Source organism: Lichenostomus cassidix, chromosome 1 (assembly GCF_008360975.1).
Source record: "Lichenostomus cassidix isolate B80296 chromosome 1, HeHo_3.0, whole genome shotgun sequence".
NCBI classification, from domain to species: Eukaryota; Metazoa; Chordata; class Aves; order Passeriformes; family Meliphagidae; genus Lichenostomus; species Lichenostomus cassidix.
This window is the reverse complement of record NC_139479.1, coordinates 31,697,882-31,716,956: the sequence shown is the minus strand read 5'-3', so window position 1 is coordinate 31,716,956 and position 19,075 is coordinate 31,697,882. Positions and strand designations below refer to the sequence as shown.

At 35.8% G+C, this 19,075-nt stretch overlaps 1 protein-coding gene across 4 annotated transcripts in view; it reads right to left on the bottom strand.

Annotated features, from left to right (window-relative positions):
- Window positions 1–19,075, bottom strand: part of GABRG3 (gamma-aminobutyric acid type A receptor subunit gamma3) — a 315,586-nt gene that overhangs the window by 284,383 nt on the left and 12,128 nt on the right. For all 4 annotated transcript variants that reach the window (XM_085055515.1, XM_085055525.1, XM_085055533.1 and 1 more), the window contains one exon: window positions 14,343–14,410. In XM_085055515.1, coding sequence (XP_084911641.1) covers window positions 14,343–14,410 — 68 coding nt within the window. The remainder of the gene's footprint in view (window positions 1–14,342; window positions 14,411–19,075) is intronic.

The window sequence follows — 19,075 nt, the reverse complement described above, 5'->3', positions numbered from 1 at the left end:
GGATTTCATACTGTACTTCATACTTTCAGGCTCTATCTTTAAGCTATGTGTTGGTGTATCAGTTTCGGTTATCCAAAAGAAAATACAAAGCCAAACAATGGTATCTTGGATAGAAAAGTTTCTACTTAGCATTATTGGCAAGTATGAGAATCAATAACTCATTGATAAGAATTAATTTCTGCAAATTGTAATCTATAGAAAATAGAAGAATGCGTTTGTAGACTAGCAGATTTGACCATTCACGTGAATGACATTAAAAATTGCAGGCTGATTTCATAATGCACTAATTTTAAATCAATGAGTGAGCAGGGATTTAATTTACATGCCAAAAAAGCTGTAGAGCCTAACTTCCAACAACTGCATTCTCCTAACATGATGTAGAATTTACCATATGTCATATGCCTTCAAGCAAATCACACTGAACCTCCACTTAAGTATTTATCTTCTTTATTCAAGGAGTGCTTCTTGCCGAACTGTATCAGAATATTTAGGAGGAAATAAAGACTTTTGTTAACCTTTGTATTCCCCCCCAGTAAAAACATCTCATAAATTATGTGGAAATAGATTATGGGGTATTATTTGGAATGTACCAGAGTGTCTCCCCTCAAAATATAAGCTGGGTGATTTTCCTCATCCAGTTTTCTGATCACTGTGAAGTACTCATCCTACATTTAGAAAATATAGGTTATGTTCCTCTTGTGTCTGAGTATCTGCTACAATCTGTCGTGGTTTGGACACTGGCCAAACGCCAGCCACCCAAGACAGTCGCTTACTCACTCTCCCCTACCACAGCTGGGCAGAGGAGAGAAAAAAATTTAACTAAGTGGTCATGACTTGAGATAAGGACTGTGAGGAAACACTCCAAGGGCAAAACAGGCTCAACTTAAAGTTACAAAGTGAATTTATTACTAACAGAGACAGAGGCAGATAATGAGAAGTAAATTAGCCCTTAAAGACACCCTTTCTTCCCCCAACTCCTCCCTCCTTCCCACTGACAGTGTAGGGAACAGAGCGTGGGGGGGTTGGTCAGCTCATCACTGGGATCTTCTTCCACTAGTCAGGCAGAGAAGTCATTTCCCTGCTGCGCCGTGGGGAGACAGTTCTCTCTGAACCTCTGAGACGTGAGTCCATGTCACGAGCAGCAGTTCTCCCAAAACAGCTACAATATAAGCTCCTCCCATGGGCAGATAGTCCTCCTGAAACTGCTGTGGCGTGGGTCAGTCATCCATGGGGTGCAGTTATCCAAGGACAGGCTGCTCCAGCATGGAAGCAGACGTCCCCTCTCTCCACCTTTTCTTTTGGTGCTTGAAACAAGGCTTTTTTTGTTGGGTTTTGGTTGGGTTTTATTCCCAAATAATTTCTATTAAGTAACATGTATTGTCCTGTGATTTACCTCCAACACTCATCAGCTCAGTATCTATTACACTACTGTGTATCCCGACACAGAGTGTCAAATTAGCTCACAAAGGTAATAAATATCCAACTGATATCCATTTTTAGAAGTTTGCTTTAAACATCTTATCCCACATCATACCACATTTTCTTTAACAGAAGCAGAATCCAATTCTACTGGAGCAGCATGCTGCTGCTCCAACCTCAAGGCCCTCCTGTTAAGTCCCTACAAGCACCTGCTTGTACTACAATAGCAAGAAGGCGGAAACTCCTGTACTAAACAAAGAACCTCAGATCAGAGAAACTCTGTGTATGCTGAAGGAGGAACTATTTTTGCAAAATCATGGTAGACTATCAAGAAATGCAGAACTGTTTTATCATGCCTGAGTACAAGTGAGAAAAATAATCAACCATAACTTAGACTTTTCAACTCCCTTCTCCTTGCTGCTGCAATACAGCAAGATCACTAGGAGCACAGAACATTGCTCTTTTACACCAGCTGCAATAGCTCAGATGTAAGCTCTCCAGAAAATCTGGCCCACACTCACACTAAAACATGAACAACACAGGTGGAATCAGAGACTTAGGTTGCTAAAACCATTTTTCTCTGCAGAACATGTCCAAACAGACTTGCAGGCAGATTTTCTCAGTGACAACAGAAGGCATTTCTGACATACAGGAAATGCTTCCCCCACTCCAAAGCCTTAAAATTTAATGTTCTTTCTAACTAGGATAATGCAGCAAAATTTGGTGAAAGGTGGAAGGTCGCTTGCTTTTGAAAGTGAAAAAAACACATGTTCCTATATTTGCTTCAGAGCCAAACCACTGTCTGAACTGCCTTTGGCAAACAAAAGTTTTGTAATATATACCTGCTGTTCTTTAAAATACCAATCTAAAATCCAGTATTTACAAAGAAAAATATTACAGAGATTTTTAATTATATTAAGGCAACAACCCCAAGTACTCAAACCCTTATTTCACCATGTTTATTTTTGTTTTATAATCCAGGATAGTTCCACAGGAACAAATTACTAAAGCTAAAATTGCCTACAGTTTTCTATGTAAAACTGACCCTGTCCTCCATCTCATCCTGGAAAATGGTCAGTTCACACAAATGGGGATTTAGCCCATGGATGGGCTTCAAATTCTGAATGAAAATGGAAGCTGCACCATGTAAAACTCCATCAGAAACAAAATAATCAAAAAGTACTTTCAAATCCAGTTCCTTGACTTTAGCTTCCACGTGATACTTGGCATAAATCAGATCACTTATCTAGATGCTGACAGATTTTTTGGCACATTCCTCATTTTAATTTAATTATGATTTTGACTGCTTGTTTGTTTGTCATTTTATTCAAAGAATTTCACAAAGATCCTTTTAACTCTGGACCTACAAAAGGTCTAAAATTTGGGAGATTCCAGTATGTTATCACTGCCTATATATTTGTGCAGGCTGAAACATGTTAGGAACAGCACACAAAAAAACAACTCCCCATATAGGAGATGGTGAGATATCTAGAAAGAAGCCACACTCCTAAACACCGCTATGTCAGCAAAACTTTCACGTATAAATCTGGGCTAAACCAAAGAATTGACACAAGTTGACCCTTCATTGTATCAGCTATCATTATCTAGAACACTCACACAATACCAGTTTAGCCAGACTTCTTGGAAATCCAGAAGAAACTCCCAAGTAATTCTTTTAATCTGCCTTTTTTCACTTAGATAACCTAGCTGTGCCACAATCTGTCAAGAGCTTTGTGTGCCAGTCCAGTTAGGCAGCTCTCAAAATACGGGTCCAATTTTCTCTTTTTAAGACATTCTCCCAGGCTTCCTATATTTGTTTTCACTTTCCTTTTCTTTATACCATTTTTACAGTACTATCCAGATGGCAAAGAAACGCTCAGACCTATTTACATAAATACAGTTTCAGACACCTGAGAGTTAGAGAACACATTGCAGGGAAAACAACGAAGATAAACAGATTTCAGGTGAATGCAATCAAACAATCTTGCAGTCTTTTTTTTTTTCTTTTCTTTTTCTAATATACTCTGCAAAAGAATTATATACTAAATTATAATAGTATGCAAAATAAAAACTGCTAGTACTTAACCTTTTAGTCTGGAAACAATGAAAAATATTTTAGGAAAAAAAGAAATATGCATGCAGCAGGCTAGCACAGATCAGCACATTTCCATTTATATTGATGCAGTCAACCGTTTATATCTAGTGAGAAACTGGGTCCCTGCTGGAATTCAGACCATAACATCCGGCACCAGGCAGATCCTTTGCTACTGTATTACATCGCCTATTTATTTGGCCCCATCCAGCACAGAAGAAATTCCCCAATTTACAGGTGTTTCACTTCGCACTCTCCATATAGTCAAATTAAAAGAAAAGACAGAAGGCAGTGAAGATCCAAGATGTTCTGCTGCCAAAATCAACTTTGGGCAATTTTGGGTCTTATAATTAGACTCTCAGTGTGGAGTATTTTAGGAGAACATGGCTCAAATTTATGCCTGGCATAGTTCCATTCACTTTCTGAGAGATTAATTTAGTTCTTTTATTGTTTATGCTGTTTCACACATTGCATATAGGTATCAGAAAAAGTCAGAAACAGACAAAATCATTGACTGCATTTACCTCAATCACTATGTATGGCCTAATTGAATCACAAGCAAAAATGATTGCATGAACTGAATTTATCCAAAATTGTTAGTCTGATTTCAAATCAGCATTGAGCCTACATTATTCTGACCAAACAATATAGCTTGATAACTCATCTCAGTGTCTAATGAAGTAACGTTTGCATAATGCATGAATCCAATTTAGGAAAATTGAAACTGCTTTGCCTTAAAGATGGCCAGATGTTTAGTGAGCATGTGCTCAAGGGACAATTTCACCCGGAGTAATGAAGATCAAGACTGAGACAGATAAGTAATACAGGAGGAAATTTTTTATTTCCATTTGCAGTGGGGAAGACCAGCAAGCAGTTTGGTGATCCCAATTCTTCAGTTACTAAGAGCAGTAAGATTAAGCAACTGCCACTTATATACCAACAAAAAAGAAAAAAAAAAAAAAAAAAGAAAAAAAGAAAAAAAAAAGCAAATATAATAATCTGTATAAATTGGAAGACTAGGATCGTACCTTTCTGTAATTCAGAATTTTGACTGATTTGTAATTTGACCTCAATCTATAGGCCTTCTAGGTAATGAAAAACGCACGCTGTGCACACTGCAGCAAATATACCTCAGGGAAATATCCACCTGGAGAGCCATTTGAAAGCATAGAGCTGTCAGAGTCTGATATATGGAGTGTGTGCAAGGAGATGGCAGTTATTTCTTTGTCTCTGTTAGCCGACACACTTTACCAAACATGAACTATCAGCCAAAGCTCACTATCCCTTGAGTTCACTAGCTGCTGTTACCAAGAATGATTTTGAGAGGCAAGGTCTGAAAACAGAGGTAACTTATTCTTACTGGGTAAACAGCACAGGTAGAAAAAATCACAAAATCTTGAGAACACATGTGCTTTTTCTTATCTGAGAGAGCCACTGCAAACTTATAGGCTGTTGAGATAAACATGATCTGGGTAAAAATAAGATTCATTAATCAACAGACAACAAAGTGAAAGGTTAGTACATACAACTGAAACAGAAAAAGATGCAATAGACAGGAAAGGTGATGAGTAGTTACTTGAAGAGATTACCAGGAGCACAAGTACAGAGCCACAATGCCAATATAACTTTTGAGCTTTTGCTTTTCTGTATTCAACAGTATTACGAAATTTTGTTTTCAGGATCCTTCTTTTGAAGGATTTAGTAATCTTTCTTGAGGAGAAGGACCAGGAGATCTGAAATAGCATGGCTGTCTTATGAAATGTTCTCAAAATAGTATCCAACCATTCTTTTCCTTCCTCCTCTCTGGCAGTTCCCTGTGCTGTATCACATTTGTTCTGTTTCTTGCATACAGTCTTCACAGGAACTTTTGGCTTCATAGAAGAACAGTAATACAGAAGTAGATTTCATGACGTTGAAATCATCATTGTTTCTATGTCAACATGATGAAGAGTCTGCAAGACCAAGTGTCTTCTTCATTTTTCTTTCTAAGAGCTAGCCTAAACTCCTTCCTTCAAATATTGTTATTTTAAATCTCAAATCAAAACAGGTACAAGAATCCTATTATTATGAAGGATTTTTTGTTTAGACCAGAATTCCCAAGGAAGAATACTTACCAAAATCACAACAGATTTCTTCTGGTATGCCAAGAATCGTATAGATTTCATCTGAATTTCTAATATCCCTTTATTCAAATATTCACTATCTATGCAAGGAAAAATATCAGTGGAGCTGATGTAACTATTTAACAACCATTGACATTTATGTTGAGCTAGGCACTGTAGAGAAAAAGCTTGACACCTTCATACCTTTATAGACCTGTTGCAATTTTCATAAATGACAAATATTCTACAAATGACAAATGACCTGACAAATAGAGGGCCATGTTCACGAAGGTATGAAGGCTAGGTATTTAATACCTCCCAAGAGGCCTTAGTTCCTGAAAGACTTTTAAAAATTCTGTTCTACTTGAAAAATATGCCAAAGCAATTCAGAGAAAGCAAGAATTTGTTATCCCTGTTCCCAAGTCTCCCAAGGAATGCAATTTCCTAGATAAATTATGGAGTAAGCACAGGAAACAGTCAGAAAGGAGACAGCAGTTTCTTTAGTTTACGAATCTCACAACAGCCTTGAAAATTTATCCTCTTAGACCCCTTAATACTTTTTGTATCTTTGCCATTTATAACTTTAAAAACCCCACAAACAACATTTAGTAAAATTATTATATTACCATTAAAATTCCTGTTGCTGGTTTTAAAGCAGTGACTCCATTTAATACCTGAGATGTTTAACTAAAACGCATCCAAAGTTCTATGGTCAAAATTACCTGCTTCTGTGTAGTTTGCCAAATGTTAATAATAGTTATCAGAACAGCTTCCTCTCACAAAATTTCTTCAGCATTTAAGGGCTGCAAATGTAATTTGCAGAAGTATGAAAAGAGAGACAAAGTTTCACGAGGAGATAGAAGTTTTAAGTGTGGAAAACACCTTTGTCAATACAACACAGTATGTAACAGAACCACCTGTATCTTAAAAGTCTAATGAAAAGCAGTCACAAAAGAAGACTGAGGTGGAAAGAACTTTGAGGAAGAAAGCTACAAAAACATATAAAGAACCTAGAATATCACTATTTTTGACTACATAAAAGCCCTTTTTCCAGACCAAGAGAGCAATAAATTAGGACTACTTTGATTTAAAAAGACGAAAGTGTAGGGTGTTAGCAGAAGCATGGAAGTGCTGGGATACAGATATAACCCTGCAGGCTGTAGGCTTTTTTAATTGCAGAAACCAAGCATTTGTATTATTCTTCAATCCTGTGTAGTCATTCAGCAGAAATACCTTGTCTGTACTAGAAAAAGCATATATGAGAGTTCTTGAGAGTCAAGGGACGCCATGTTCCCTAAAAAAGCTTGAAGGGAAATGTAACACAATTCTCTAAACCTTATTTTTCAGCAATCTGACAAAAAAGGAAATTATGTCAAATTAGACTGATGACAAGCTCTCTTGTGAAAAAAAATAAGGTAGGGAGATCTTTCTGGGTTTTGTTCATTGCAATAATGGTGTGGAAAATGCCGATCATTGCTCTGATATTCAAATTATGAGGATGAATAGTATTCATTCTTTACCAACAAAAAAACCTTACAGAAAACTGAAGATGATTCTGTGACCCAATAGCAGTTTATAGGGGGTCACACTGTATTCAGCTGTTTCTTCCTAACCACCAAGCACATTTATAATGCTACTGGAAGTGCTGTATGGATGCTGTGATGGTTAGGTCTACATTCCCAGAAAGTTATACCATGAAGTCCTACAACTTGTCATTAGGATATCTCTATCACTTACAGAACAGATCAGCAACATCCATTTGCTTCCTGAATAAATCCATCACTCAATGGATTAAATAATGCAATAAACAGGTCGACACAAAAGTAATTACTCTTTCATGGAGCAATCATGGCAAGCTCAAACTCTAAAACAAAGTTGATAAACACTTACCACTCAAAAATGAAATTGATGTAGGCCAAGAGATTGTCAATTTACCCTAAAGTAATTCAATACCCTCTACAGTGATTTAGCCATAGATTTTCTAAACTAACTTTCCCAAATGTTGGCGATAAAGAATGTGAAGCTATGTATTGCTGTACAGGCAAGAAGGGCAACTACTGCTTTCTAAAGGAACTGTAATACTGAGTATACTAATTCTAAAGCCTAAGGCCTGCAGGCCCAAGAAACAGGTTATTGAAGTGGGAGAAATCAAGCTTTAAAAACTGTGACTAGCCTGGGAGGGAGCTTCTCACCACTTCTTGTATGAAGGCTAATACATTAGCTCAAAGAGGAGGTACCTGTTAGATACTGTCGCGCAGTTTATCTTTGGAAAAAACATTCAGCCTAGCTGCACTTCAGATCTTTTTAATACCTACTACTGAGCAGATGAGACATTTAATTTTCCTATCTTACTGAACTTAAATTGCTCATTTGTCATATACCTTTTGTGACAACACTAAGGCAAAGTGCATCCATATTTGGCAATCTGCTTGAATTCTGATAAGACAGAGCGGCAGACAGAAGATCAGTCCATTACTGAACATTTGTCACAGAATCTACCATTCCTCCAAAAGCAAACTGCATTTCCTGCCAATGCAGTAAATTATGGCAGTATGTATTTTACTGCTATACATCACAGCACATAAGCTTCATTGCAGAAAAATGAACATTATTCTACTCCATCCCATTGCACCTCAAACAAGAGCAGCCTAAGGCCTTTATCCAAGTCTCTACCTCCTAGGCCCTATTTTAGTTACACAGAGTGGAGCTCTAGAGAAGACCAAATGTAGAAGCTGCCAACATGAAATGTTCATGTTCATTTTCCCCTCAACCAGCTTCCTCTTTTCCAGTCAGTTTCACTTTTGAGATTGTACGAGCCTCTCACAAAATCAGTGGTTGAGCAGAAGCCACAGATAGATTCATGCTTCATTTTATTACTACTACCTCCCAGAAATATTTTCATAGTGCAGCACTGACTGCCAGAGCTTAAGGCAACAAGAATGAGTCTGTATGTGAAGTGATTTTATCAGAAAAAACCATTCATCTTTAAAGTTTTCTATAATGCATACCTTTTTTTTATGAGACATCCAAACTTAATGACCATATATAAATATGCTCCAGAAACAAGAACAGTAACTTGATCACAATCCAGCAAAATGTTTAAGTGAATGATTAGTATCTTAGTCCTCCATAAACAAACAGACCCACTTAAACTAAAATTTTATCCAGTACGTAAGAGTTCTCTTAGGTCACAAAGCAAAAAAGGAGCTTGTAAAATTTGCAGGGAAAAATACAAATACCCCAAGGCATTCCATTATTTTAGTGATTATCTGAACTCATCAACTGGAAAACTCACTCCTCAAAAATAACTAAAACCATCTCCCTACACAATTGCTTTATAAATAGATTAGGTAAGATAGCGAGATAGACTTAGAAATACACACTTCACAAGTTAACAATGAACAGCGAAATCAGCCTTGTGCTCAAACAGTGACTTGCACTATCTTTGAGAAGATGCCTGTAAAGGAAATACTTGGGGGTTTTTAAAATAGGGCTGAAAATGAGATGAAATCAGGCTATAAAGTAGCTTTGCCATATTATGGAAAGATTCATCAGGCCATGTTTCTGTAATTGTAGACGTTCTAACAGTAATTTTAACTATCAAGAGGATAGACATAAAGACTGAAATCATGCAAGAAATTCAGGCTTAATTATAAACTTTGACTAGTATTTTAGACAAGTCTCCCAATCAAAACTATTCTTTTAGATACCTACAGTGTGTAGTGGAGAAGCAAAACGAGCATGTGGGGACTTTGAAACTGAAGTTCAAAGAAGTCTACCAATACTTTAAGGGGTAAAATAGAGTAAAAATTGCTTTTATTTTAGAACACTTAACTGAACAAATGGGAAATATAGCACCCATAAAGATATATGACGCAACCTAGAGAGTGGACACAATAGAATGAAGTGATGAAATACATAAAAGAAACACTCTGAATTGCCTTTTAAGAATACTTGAGAATAAAGAGCATATATCCAGCAGATAACCAATTACTGTTTTTATGGACAGGTAAGTACAGTTTATAAGGCTGCTTCTCACATACTCTTCAAAATAGCTTCAGTACAGCTGTGTTAAAATGAGATTCCAGTTGCAAAAACCACACAGGTGTCAAATTCTTCCTTCACTAGCAATTAGTGCTGTAGCCTCGGACTCTTGTAGCTACTCAGTTAACCCCATAGGTGTGAAAGTACAAACACATAGGCTTTGATGCCATTGAGGTTTAATAGTCTATGTAATTTCATTGTGTTTACCTTTCTGTCTCACAAAACTACTTCTAGGGGGTTTTTCTCCAGTAGTTATGTCTAGTTCCCAATTAGCATATTGGTATTTTTCCCTTTTTTGTTCTTTTATACACAAGCCAGTATTGCTTATTTGTAGAAAACCAGACTACAGTAAGTCACATTAAGACTATGTTTTATAGGCAATTTATAAACCTTTACAGATATTGTCAAGAACTGGATGGTTGGCAAAAAATGGATCATGGATTTTATTGCAAAATCATATGCTTCCTAGACACCATTGTGGATGGAAAGTACTTTAAAAAAAAAAAAGGAGACACTCAGATAAATAAAAACTGAGTGATATGGAACTCATACATCTGGTTTACAATATCAAGTTTAGGGAACAAATAAAAACAACATTACAAATAAATTGTAAAATTAAAAAAATTAATTTAAAAAACTCATTTAGAAGATCCCTAAGATTCCCTAATATAGTGAAAGAGTGTTCATTATGATTACAGATATAATGAATTTTTTCAACAAGAAAAGGTTGAATTAAAGTCTTACATCCTATAACCTATGGTCTCTAATGACACTGTACCTTGAAATGGCAAATTGCAGATTTCTTTAACTTACTTTATTAAGCAGTGAAAACCAAGACAAAGAGATATAATGTGCATATAGGAACATATAATTTTGCTCACAGCATCTATTTGTCATTTACATTTAAATAAACTAGTTTTCATATCCTAAAGTCTAAGCTCACATCTTATTATGTTTTTGACAAAGGAGAGGCATGAAGATATTTATCTATAAGACGGCTTTTACTCATTAGAAATACAGCCTAAAGTTTTAGAATGGGCATTCATGTATCTTGAAATTTTAAATTTCAGAATACTCTTGTATAGTATCAGTCATGTCTACCATTTCACAACATTATGCCATAATTCAAAATGCTGGAATTACTTATTTAAAGCTACTGTAACTTGCAACCACCTCCTAGTATCACTCAGTTCATGATTCAGTCTGTTTTTCCTTGTCTATCATTACCAATACTTATTTCCCCATATCAGGTTTTTCAAACCATGACTCAAAGAAATCTTCCATGTCACAGATGAAGGAAGAGTAACCCCTGTCTATTCAGGAAACAAGTATCTATTGTCTTCATAAAGATATTATAATGATGAGTCTCTAATAGAAGAGCAACCACATTACTGTTTCAAAATCCTGCTGGTTTGGGTTTTTTTAAGAATTTAAATTTTAAATATTTAAATATTTAAACATTGAGGTTTAAAACAGAGATATTTGAAAGTAACTAAAAAATTAATCACTGATGAGACTTTCAGGGGAAGTAGCATAAACTCTCTGCAAAAAGTCTGGAATGCAGGGATAGCTGTACATTCCTGTGGATTAGGCCATCATTGTCACAGAACACTACCTCTCCTTTGACTTGAAGCCTTTTTGAAGGGATCCCTAACAGTTCTTCCCATTGTTGCACTTACAGTCTCAGTCCAAAAAGATTCTTTCTTCCTTGTATTCAGACACAATTCATCTGAGATTAACTTTGCTACAAGTAGGTGTCTGATAGCAACTGTCTTTTTCCTGACTGTTAAAGAAACAGTCAGATATTAATATTCATACTCAAGTCTAACCATAATTACAACAGTTAATGACATCTGAAAAGCCTTGCTCTACAAAATTGGCTTGAACATTCAGCTGAACACCCATTGAAAAGATATCTTAAAGAAAATTATTTCCTAGGTTTCACCCACTAGATGAAAATCACTGATGAAACCTGATCAGAAAATATACCTGCAGAGTTTGATCTCTAGAGAAGCTCCACATGATTTTCCCTCAGAAGTGCTGCAGACTAAGAAAAAAGTAATTGAGCTAAGGTCTAACTTTGGAAGTACACAGCAGGAAAGTCCGCCTTGTACGTGTTGATGATCTCACTCTTGAAATAGAAGAGATGGAAATGAATGTAATCATCTTTCTTTTTGCTCAATCAACCACCACCTTACCAAGTTGCCTGGACAGAATAGCTCAACTTTTAATAATAATACAGAGGAGAAAAGTTCAAAGTTCCTGTCCTGGTAAGAAAAAGAGCATATGTGTATTCTACCAAGAATCCCCTTTCTTTTTCTCCTGAAATGGGATTTCATTGAACATTTCTCTCCCTTTGAAATTTCAGTTATATGACAGGTATCAGACTGAAGATGCTCCCTTCCTTCTTCTTCCTCTGACACAGGTAATTTTCAGAAACTGTTTCTGTTCAGCTCTTTGGGTACCCAGGCTTCAGTGGTTCACATGAAAAACTGCTTACTCAAAAATAAATAAATAATTATTTTTAATTCCAAAAAGTGTTTGCTTTTTTTTCTTCCACTAGAGCAAATTAGGGCCATTGAATACTGTAGCCAAACAGTTGAAATAACGCAAATGGGGGAAAGCTTCTCAATCACTTCTGCCACTGGAGAGAAAAGCCATCATACAGCACAATGGCTTGCAGGTTTGTGAGGAGGACTTGCCATCTTCATTGTAAATTTGAGACTGCAAGATCATTACTGCTCTCTTTTGTACATTTGGACACCCTCCAAAGTAATAGAGCAGAAATGGAGCTTTTGATCAAAGGTTTGCTACATTTGAGTGCCTAATGTTAATCTCTTACATTGGTAATTAGGTTTGAGAACAGAAATAAAGCTCAAAAGTACTAAGTTAGTTCAGATTCACTTTCAGGGGGATATACTGTCCACAAGCACATCTGAAATAAGGTCCATTTCTATTCAATCAGACTTGAGTCCTTAGAAGTTCACATACCTAAATTTTATATTTCGTTTTATTTATCATTCTGCCCTTACCCATTACACGTATTTTTCTTCAGCTGTAACCAAGAAATATCTCAATGCCATCCACTCATCAACTATCTTAACAGGACCATTTACTATAAAAGATATACTATATACATTTTCAACACTGGTATTTTGGTGTATCTATCTATCTTGATACCATAGTGTATCTTGAACTCAAAGTTAACTCACAAGTATGACTGTGCTATAATAATCTTCCAAGAACCACTGATTTCTCCTATTATTAATTTTTTCCTTCTTTCTACCCAAAGTAATTCAATCAAATGCTTTCCAATTATTCCACATATATTTCCAGCATCCCAAAATTATACTTTGGAAGGGCAAAAATACATTGTTCCCATTGCTTTTGAACAGAATACCCATGCCTAGAGTAAATGAATGCCACAGGACTTTCCAATAAATTGTTCTCCAGAGAAGTCGTTCTGATAGGCCATCAGGGAAGGGCAAGATAATTAGCTGTTTATTAGCTCAGGAATGGAGCAGGTACACCCATTGCTTGACATTCAGCACTTCACATGAAACATCAATCAAAACATTTCACAGTCGTTGAATATGACACCAAGTTGTTCACAGCACATAATTTGTTCTGTGTTTACTTGCCAGATTTTCCATTGCCAGGGTGCATACAAGTCTCTGACTACTTTATATTTGATATGCTGCAATGATTTGCCTTCTTTCATGTTTATAGGCAAAAGCAAAGAATAAGGCTGAATGACCAGACCACCTTTTAAACTCAGGAGCTTCCAAAAAATACAAAAGATACATGCAGTGCATTCATTAGATTCTTATATGAACATTGAATACGGCAGCCTTTGAATGGCATTGTGAAAATGAGAAATTGCTTTAAATAGGTTATTTTAAGAGCTTTAAAGTACAGTAAGATATTAAAAGGTCCTTCATTTCCAAGTTGTATTAAGAAAAAAGTCAAGCTAATTTATTAAGAGGAATAATATGCTGAATTCAAGCTTGAAAGTTGCACAAGCAGCCACAGCTACCTATAACCCCACAGCCACAAAAACATCCAGCTTGCTTTCTAAATCTGAATATGTTGCTGCATAACTGAGGAAAGACCCCGAGTTAAGACCATAACAACTGACCAACCATATGTTTATTATTGCCACACTATCACACTGACTCTTTCAGTTTCTCCTGCCTTTACACATGCAGTACACCTATGTATAACTTTTTCAAAATTATACTTTAAGGTTCAAGATTGTTGATAACTCAATGAAAGAAAAGTAACAACTGATGAGATGATGAATTTCAAATAAATATACTGTTATTACATGATGACTTTCATTAACTCCACATTATGACGCTCTGTGTATTTGACTGCCTCTTGAAAAAACAGCTCAAGGGTTTTCTTGACAATGGCATCACTTCATGCTTTCTTTTCTCTAAGACGGTTATTTCACCATTGAAGATCTACCAGCATTTTTCGATAGACAACATAGAGCTACAATATTGCTTGTAGGTTTTTTCTTCTCTTGATGAGACACAAAAACTAGAATTATAGCTGAAAACAGAACTATATCAGAATCAAAACAACTTATCTCAGTGGTATTTATTGCCTTTTTTTCAAAAGCTAGTATTGATGCCAAGATCAGTAATCCAGAAAAAAAGCTTTGTTAGCAAGTCACTTACCATATTTATTGATGATACGGGACCAATGCTGTTGACATAAATGTCAACATCAATAACTGTTGGTTTTACTGTGGAGAGAAAAAAATAATATTATTTTGCAGATAACGTAAATAATCACTTTAAATACTTTCTTCCCCCATAGCCATAAAGTCTTCTTTTCTGGGTACAACTACTGACAAATACGGATTATGTATTTTTCAGGAAAGCAAAGTTCTACTCCTCCTACCCAACAAAAAAAAAAAAAAAACATAAATTAAAACCTGTAGCACTTCATCAACATGAGTCCCATTTGTCTAAGCAACTACTTTTTAAAGAAACTTTCAGTGCTAGGCACAGTAGTTCAAAATCAAAACCTAAGATGTCTGACATGAAAGTAGAAATAATGCAGCATATTACTTTTTCCCTTTGCCTCAACTTGCAGGTCCTTTAGCCTGTTTGTTCCACATCAAAACAATCTTTCCAGATTTTTGCATCTCATCAGCCTTGAAATCATCCTAACTTAGAGTAAAATCTCTATGAAATCTGATTAGCTAAACCCAAGCAACTCTTCCTTCAGTTTAGAATCATTCCCTTCAGTCCACATTGCCTTTGCTCTCTTTCATCCCAAGGCTTTTGAATTTGGTTTGGTTTAGTCAATACACATTTCTCACAGGATCTTCCATATTTTCAGATTTCCAGGACTTAATAAGCCAAAACAAACTCTGTACTCCTTTCTTTTGCTGAGGCCACTAGAATTTATCTTTCTTTCAGCATCTTTGGTGTCAGTGTATGTGCTGGACATTATTCAGCTACCTCTTACTGGTGACATAACCTAACCCTAAAATAGTGCCACTTTTACACTGAAAGGCGCAATAAGCTTTTTAGTTATACTACCATTCTTCCAACCACAGAGGGTATATATTAAATTGAGATCTAAATAAGTGGTTTACTTCATTCTGAATAGAAATTAGCTAGTCAGCTAATTAGGGTTAGCTGACTCAAAACTAAGTATAAAGTATAAATGCTGTTTTAACCTGCATAGTGAGAATTTATGCAACTTGCCCCTAGTAGGCCAACAGCTTCTGTTAAACATCTTTCTTTCCAACAGAAGCACCTTCTCCTCTCCATGGTTTTCAAAAATCTCCAGAGAGTATTCAAAGCACTGAAGTTTGGGAAATATGTTGGATTGAACTTTTTTCACTAACCCCCAAGCCTCCTAGAATGAGGAAATGCAGGCATATCAGCCATTCAAAACTCAGAAAACTTTACTCTGGGAAACTACTGAGCAGAGAAGTGAGGAAAAGTTAAACACCAGGGTTCTGTTGGAAGCTTACCTCTGGTAACTATCAGTCAATTGGTCTAAAGCCATCTGTCACAAAGCTGAAGACAGACAGGAATCTTCACATGTTACGATGAATATTTTTTACCTGCATCCCCCAAATTCCAGACTAACAATGCGATGCCAAGTAGTTTTAGAGTACTTGAAAATTTAGATGGTTATGAAAAAAAAACCAGGCATGCTGGCTTATCCTCTAAGACTTTGATATGTACATATCATTAGGAAGACTATATCCCCTGTTGCAAAAAACAGACATTAAACTGGGTACAAATAGTGGTTAAAGATGATAACCATTCTCTCTGATGCATTAGGTAACACATACTTCTTGACTGCATATGGTCAGAACATCCAGGATTATTTAAGGTCATGGTTTCAAACTGTCTGAAGTGCTGGCTGACAAACTCAGATCTCCCCTTCAGCAAAAGAAAATGTGAATTCAGTTGAACAAGCTCAGCTGATTAAAGCAATTCTAATTGTACTCAGCTAATAACAAAATAGGAGTCTAGCAGCTTCTCGTAATGAGTTGCCTCAAAATGCAGTAATAAATGTCATTACACAGGAATTGGTAATAGGGAGGAACTACAGCTAGCTCTTCAGAATAGCATACATGGAATAAAGAGCTCTAATCTTTCTAGGGTTTATGGACATGTCTAGGTGGAAGTTCAACACTAAGGAGTTCTGGTGAACAATAATGGCACTGCATTTAAGGATGCAAATTGGCATGCAACTGAATCTTGGCAGGATCAGAGACAAAATTCAGGACCAGAACACTTTGCTTAAAATCTGGTTTTGTTTAATCATTGCAGTTAAGTATATAAATAGAATATGAGGTAATAATTTCTCCTGAATGTGTTGGAGCAAATTCTCTTACGATGGAAAAAAAAAATTAAGCATTTCTTGTTAAAGAGAATTTGATCTTATTCACAGTAAAGCTCTAACCTTGAAACAGAACAGTAAACAACAGTCACTTCTTTTATCAGACATTCCCAGTGAAATTCAAATTGAAAATAATAAAAAATACAGGTAAGCTATTACACTAGTAAAAATTAAAAAAAAAAAAACACTGAAAGTTTCCTTGAATTATTTTGTTTTATTTACCTAGGCAGAGGTAGAAAATACAATTGTCATTTGATTGTATGATGTGTTCAGGTTTTGAAAGAAAAGACAGGAGAGTGCAGTTCTTGTTGCATGTGGTCTTTCATGGATATAAACACATAAAAACAAATAAAGGATCATTAGGTATAAATTTTAGATTTGTTATCATAAGTTTTTTCATTCAAAATACCAACCAAAATGAGGCAAGATTTGAAGATTATTTCCTCCAAAATACATTATGAAAAAGGAAATAACTGAGTCTTAAAGTTATCATGTCTTATATGAAAGAACTCACCCTATAATGCTCTTCAAAATAAACTGAGTTTCATGGAAAGGCATAAGTAGCTACATTAGGAGGAAGGTTGGACCACATGACCCACTGTGTTCCCTTCCAAACATTCTGTGATTCTGCGATTCTGCAATTTCAGTGCCTGCTCAGTTTTTCTGTATACTGCATGCATTTGTGAACACCCAGCTCCTGAAGGAATTCAAGCCCCACATGGGGCTGTTGAGCTGCAGATAAAGCTTTTTTTCTAGCACTAGAAAAGTTCTTACAGTGTTGTTGACAGAGCAACAAAAGTGTTAATACCTCAAAGTTGACAATAAGATTAAAAAGGGATACTCAGCTTCAGTACTGTTTTGATATTGGCATAAACCTGACAGTTCTAAAGAGCTGTCAGAAACTTAGAAGAATTACTGGCAGAACCATGTGTATACAACATGTAAGAGAGCAACTAAAGTTTGTCAACAAATGTACTAGCTTTCTCTAAGCTCTTTGAAATATTATTTAATATATGGCAATAACTTTCCCTAAAAGAAAATGTAAGCACATCCAAGTAACTGCAGTGTTACACTGCTACACAGTGCTGCCTAAGGTAAGCTAGATGCTTGTCACAGTCATTTAATCTTCAAACGTGCTGCTTTTAATTGAGGAGGGGATTTATAAAGCCAATCAAAATATTTATAAAAACTAAGGTCATCTGATCCAAATGCCATGGCTTTGAGATGTACAGTGTTTGTATTCCAACTATTTGTATTCCAATTTGTGACTATCGGATTGCAAAGACACTACCAAGTGAAAGTTACCTATGAACTTTAGACAGTTCAAAACACGCCTGGCCAAGGAGTCAGGAGCTCAACACTGCCTGCAGAGCTCACTTGCAAAGACAGGTGAACACCCAGACAGTTAGGGTAAAGCTTTGTCTGGACAATGAGACATGGACACAGCTAGAATAATGCCCTCATCATAATATACATTCAGGACAACTAAAGGATTCATCTAGTCCTGTTTTATGGATTTACACTGGTGAAAAAAACCAGTACCTGAGCTTGAATCCCATTAAAATCTATGGAGACACTACTGTTGGGCATATGTGAGTTGATCATGTGTATAAAAAGCTCAACAGATAAATCAGGAGAATTTTAAAAGACTCTTGAGTAAATCAATGGAGGGAATGTTATGCAATTTCATGTCATGTAGGGGAAAAAAATCTGCTAGCATTTCCTGTCGTTTTATTATGCTTATTGACTACTCTGAATTATCCTGTCCTTTTAAAATATCTCTTAATTTTTGATAGATCTCTGCTATTCAGAACTGATGCTTATTTCATGAATGAAACCACTTTTCTTCCTTCAGAAAGCTTCCCCCACATTTGAAGTCTGTCCAAATAGCACTAATGTTCCTGCACAAATCATAAATATTTAGAAATATTTTAAAAATTTTAATATTGAGAAATATTTTTACAAGCTCAATTAAACAGAGTGTGTCTAACTGAGCTCTCATAAATTTTAAAATAAAATTATTTTTTGTTGAGAGTTAACCTTTCTTACATTGTTCAACCAACTCCCAGGTTTATTCTGGTTTTACCCAAAATGGTAGTGGTAAAAAATGTTCCAGATTGATACACACACATTTATAGAAGCAAAGCAACTACAACCAGATTTTTAAAAGGCAAATAACCACATAACAAACACAGTATGATCTCTGTTCCAGAACGACACACCATTTGAATTCTGCCCAAATTTCCCAAGACTTCTGACTGCAAATGGATAACAAGATTGGCTCTGCAGTAATGAGATATTTTTTTATATTGCTCCATAATGGTATTTTATATTCTCTCATTACCACATAAATTGCTATTTTTAAATTGGGACAAAGCTGTAATAAATCATTACACAGTTATTGGTAACTGTAATAGTAGTGATTATAGCATTAATTTTTACTTTGCATTAGTGATGATCACTTTTCCTATTACATGACCTTATATCCAATATCTATTTACCTCATTATTCCTATAAAACAAACTACTATGCTAGCAAG